The sequence below is a fragment of the Empidonax traillii genome, unplaced genomic scaffold, assembly GCF_003031625.1.
Source record: "Empidonax traillii isolate 1590-97213 ecotype Southwest subspecies unplaced genomic scaffold, ASM303162v1 scaffold960:size377693, whole genome shotgun sequence".
Taxonomy (NCBI): Eukaryota; Metazoa; Chordata; class Aves; order Passeriformes; family Tyrannidae; genus Empidonax; species Empidonax traillii.
Window position 1 is genome coordinate 337,376 of NW_020956153.1, and position 4,276 is coordinate 341,651.

A 4,276-nucleotide genomic window follows, 5' to 3' on the forward strand; every position below is an offset into this window, starting at 1 on the left:
TCTGACCAGAATAGAGAGGTAAGAACTCAGAAGAGTTTGACCAGCCTGCTGAGTCACAGAGCTTGTCTAATAAATAGCCTTTCTGCTAATCAAGAGTTCTCTGTATCTTCCATATTATTCTCTACAAAATTAATCTTTAGTAGAGGGAAAACAAATACTTTGTGAGTGCTTGCCAGAATGTTTTTTCCATGCTTTAGCAGAGAACAGTAAGCTAAGGTTCCTTTCTTCAGTTTTTTCCTTTTTTTAAAAACAGAAAGCTTATACTTTCAACCCTGAAGCTGTGTCTCCACAATCTCAATATACACACATCAGTATTGCCTTCTGCCAATAAATTTGGAACCTACCTGCCAACCTCAATTACCAATGAGTTAAATTCTCAGCATGATGGGCTCCCAGCAAGAGAACGGTATCAGTGCCCCTGTACAAAACAGGCTATAGATGGTAATTAAACCTTCCTAGACTTAACAGGAAGAACTTCTCAAAAGACTAATTCCCGGGGATATGAGCTTTCTTAGTTCTACAGTTCCCATTTTCTTTTTCTTGGAATCTGTGTTTAATTAACATGATCAAGATTTTAGCACCTTAGAGTATTGCACAATAGTAAACAATAAAGCAAGAAATGAGACAAGAAATTGAACCAGCACATTTGTACAGAAAAAGCAGAATCCTTCAGAACTGATGTTTTCTAAAGAAATTAGTTTCCACTAGATTAACAGGACACTCTAAGGAATTGACACTGCAACCTGCAGCCAAGCAGGAGTTTAGAAGGTCAGACCCCAGCAGAGTTTGGCTCCATAGCTGACCTGCCTTTCCAGAGGGCACACTTTAGGACTGCTCCAATGACAAAAAGTCACATTATAGGGGCCAGAGGGGAACCTTGTGAGTGCCACTGTGGGAGCAACCTGACCATCTAAGGACAGACATCAGTAATATCCCATGTGAGTGAGGATACAAGCAAGGGGATAGACTGACCTAAAGCATTGCAAAGACTTACACAAAAGACTACAAAAGATGACAATAAACCTTAATGAAAAACAATTCTTTAATTGGTTACTGCCTGTCGTCCTGACCCACGTCCTGCAGCTCACACAGCCTGGCTCTCCACTCACTCACTACTGGCAAACAGGGAAGGGGTGGGGACAGCAAGCAACTGAACCTGTTGGTGCTGCAGGCAGCCTGACCTGCTACAGCTGCTGCCGAACACAGCACCCATGTCCCTAGAGCTGAGGAAAATAAAGGCCCACTTGTCCTCCTTCATTTCTCTGCACCCTAGCTGCTGGAAACGCTGAGGAAAACAGAAGGGAAGCTTGTCTGTGACAGAAGCTTGCATCCTGGTCTGTATCCATCTCAGGGTTTGTTTTAGGGTGATCAGATAGCTGCCAGGCTTTGCAGCTGTTGTTGCCAGCTCCTCTTTAAGTTTAAAAAAGCACAAGAAATGTATTGCACAATCATAAAGTGAATTCCTTGGTTGACTTCCAGCAAGGTCCGATGGGGTGCCTTTTTCTGTTTTTTTCTTGCAGGAAATTTGGAGTCACCTTTACGTGTTTTAGTTTTGACTGGGAGTCTAGTGAAGAAAGCCCACACCCATAATCAGACTTAAAGGACACTTTTACAGATGGGCAAAAGAAAGAATTAGTTTTAACATTATGAGCAAGAACTTTAAAAACTCGGGAATTTAGCAAGAAAGCATTCAGCATCTCCCCAGGAGGGCCTTTCCCACTGCACCTGTATTGCCTTTTCTTTAAAAACACAAAAATACCTTCTGGTAGCTGGAGACCAGTATCCGGGCACAAGCACCAAAGCACACTCAGTGGCACCGACTTGGCTTAAAAGTTAAGAGAAATCCAAGATCAAGGAAATCATCCAAACTCCTGAGCAGCCCTTTGCCTTTGCACTTCGATATCCACATTTATTACTATGAAGTAAAGAATTTTACCTACTAACCTGTGGCTTTATCCCCTTTGATCTGGAAGCATCCCTCCACTGCGCGATTTCCTCAGCACGCGAAAACCATGAGGAAACACTCTGCCCATAGCCGGAAGAAGTGAAACCGAAATTGCGGCCAGCCGTGCGAAGCGGGACGGGCGGCCGGGCCGGCTCCGGGGCGGGGAGCGGCGGCGGCCCCGACAGCCTCGGGACGGGCGGTCCCCGAGCCCCGCAGCCCCTGCTGCCCCTCCCGCACCCGACTGCCCGGGGCTGAAAGGTTTCGGAGGTGCCCAAGGTGGAGGCGGCTCAGAGTTGCGCTGCCACTTGCAAGGGCTGATAGAAACCGATTTAAACCCAGAGACGTGTCATGGATCAGCAGCAGCAGCAGCAGCAGCAGCAGCTTCACGCAGTCCTACTTAAAACTCGGTTACAATTTATTCCTGGCTGTTTCCGGTGCCTCTGAAAATCCTCGTGGACATACCCCGAAAGCAGATACCCTGACCAACAGATTACTCACAGAGGAATATTACTTTTTTAATGTAGAAACAAATCACCAATGGTATCTGCAGAGCCATGTAAAGCATTCCTTTTTAGAAGGGAATTTGTTTATGTGAGAGAATAATATATTTCATTTTTAGGAGAGAAAATCAAATATTTTGTATCTTAAAAAAAAATGTTTTTAAAAGTCCAAGTAAAAGTTTCAGTTACAGCTTTTCATACTGTTTATGAATTCTTGTCTTCCTGCTTTCCCAAAGGCCTGTCCATCAGTTTTCCTGGAGTGGATTTCCCCAGGATAGGCTTCTGGATGTGAGAAGAAATGCTACTGCTTTGACTACATTGGCACTGATGAATCCTTTGCAGGGCTCATCCATCTGTATTTAGGACACACCAGCACTTCAGTTCACCTTACATATTTAAGTAGTTGTACTGTCCTCTCTTGAGTGAAGACTGGGTAGCTGCAGACTAATATAGGGAAGAATAAACTTGGGATCTATTTATTCACTGAAAGTGTTTGAAATTACAGCCTGCAGCAATGTGTTAACTGCCTGCCCATCAGGCAGAAGCTCTGGGGAGGGAGGGAGCTTGTGCTGGTTTCTACCCTATATCACATTAAATCTGGCACTATTGAGAGATTTGCTGTGGTGCCCAGGAGGTAGGCTGGGTACCAAAGAGGTTAGGGCCCTTACTTCCTGCTTCTGTTCTCTGAATTCTTTCAGCAACTGCTAAATGTAAATTAGTATTTTTTCTTGGAGTTGAGACCCAAACTGAGACCAGAACCAAGTTCCTTTGGAGCTGAAAAGCTCTAAAGCCTCTTTAATTCCCATTTCACAGTTAAACCTTGATCCTCCCTTTCATCTTGCTGTGGAAAGAGCAAATTTATATTCCATGCTGCCCTATGTGCTTGTGGACTGGATAAGGTCATTTAATCATAAGCACAGGCACGTGAAGCCACATTAAGTTACTCTGAAGAGGATTTTCCATTTGTATTTTGTAATTCAGCTGCTTTGGAACATAAGAGATCACACTGATGGAAAAGAAGCATAAAAAAATGATGACCTTTGCAGATATTTATTATCCCAGTGTAGCAATACTATCAGGTATTTTAACTCCCCCTACACCATACTCATACTATAGATAAAGTTTGCTCTTTGATCTTACTTCACAATTTATTACATCTCAATCCCCTCTTCCGTATACATGTAGGAAGTTAGGGTTGTCCCAGGCAAAATGAAGTAAAACCATCTAATGCTGATGAAGCTGTTAATTTTTCAGTTAATTTTTCCAGCACTCTAGCCTTAGAATAAAGTGAGTGTCTCCCCTCTTGGGGAGCACTTGCTTAGGGGGTAAGAACATTTATTTTATTACAGAAAATTTCAAAACAACAAAGCTCTTGTAGACATGTTGCAGTGTGATTTACAAGAACCAGCAGATACTACTGTGCAAGAGAGACTCTAGGGCATACAGAACCAGTGCAGATTCAGGAAGTACAATAGTTCTGAGGCAGAGAACAAAGTGCATAATGCATACATCTGTGCTTACTTCAGTGGTGTGTAATCTCATCAGGCTCTCAAGTTGCCATAACTCCACTGTTGCTTACTTTAAACTATGCTTATATTTTCAAGTACTGTAAAGAACATAATGCACAGTGGAGGGTATAGTCAAGCAATCCACATGTCCAGAGAATAATTTAGAAAAAAGGCAGCACAAAAATTAGGCAGAGTCTCACACTGTGGTCAAGGAAAGTAGCTTGAATGAGCTGTTTCCAGCTGGTGAGAAAACACAGTCAGGCAAAATGCTGGAGATGTAGTCATTTCATTTATATATTTAAGAGCAGAGTAATCAGTTGTTG

The 4,276-nt window shown here is 43.0% G+C and overlaps 1 protein-coding gene across 1 annotated transcript in view; it reads right to left on the minus strand.

Annotated features, from left to right (window-relative positions):
- TLR3 (toll like receptor 3) overlaps window positions 1-2,014 on the minus strand; it is a 12,078-nt gene extending 10,064 nt beyond the window's left edge. The window contains 1 exon segment of the mRNA XM_027903448.1: window positions 1,945-2,014. Within this exon segment, the coding sequence (XP_027759249.1) occupies window positions 1,945-2,014 (70 nt within the window).
- Window positions 2,015-4,276: the final 2,262 nt, after the last annotated feature.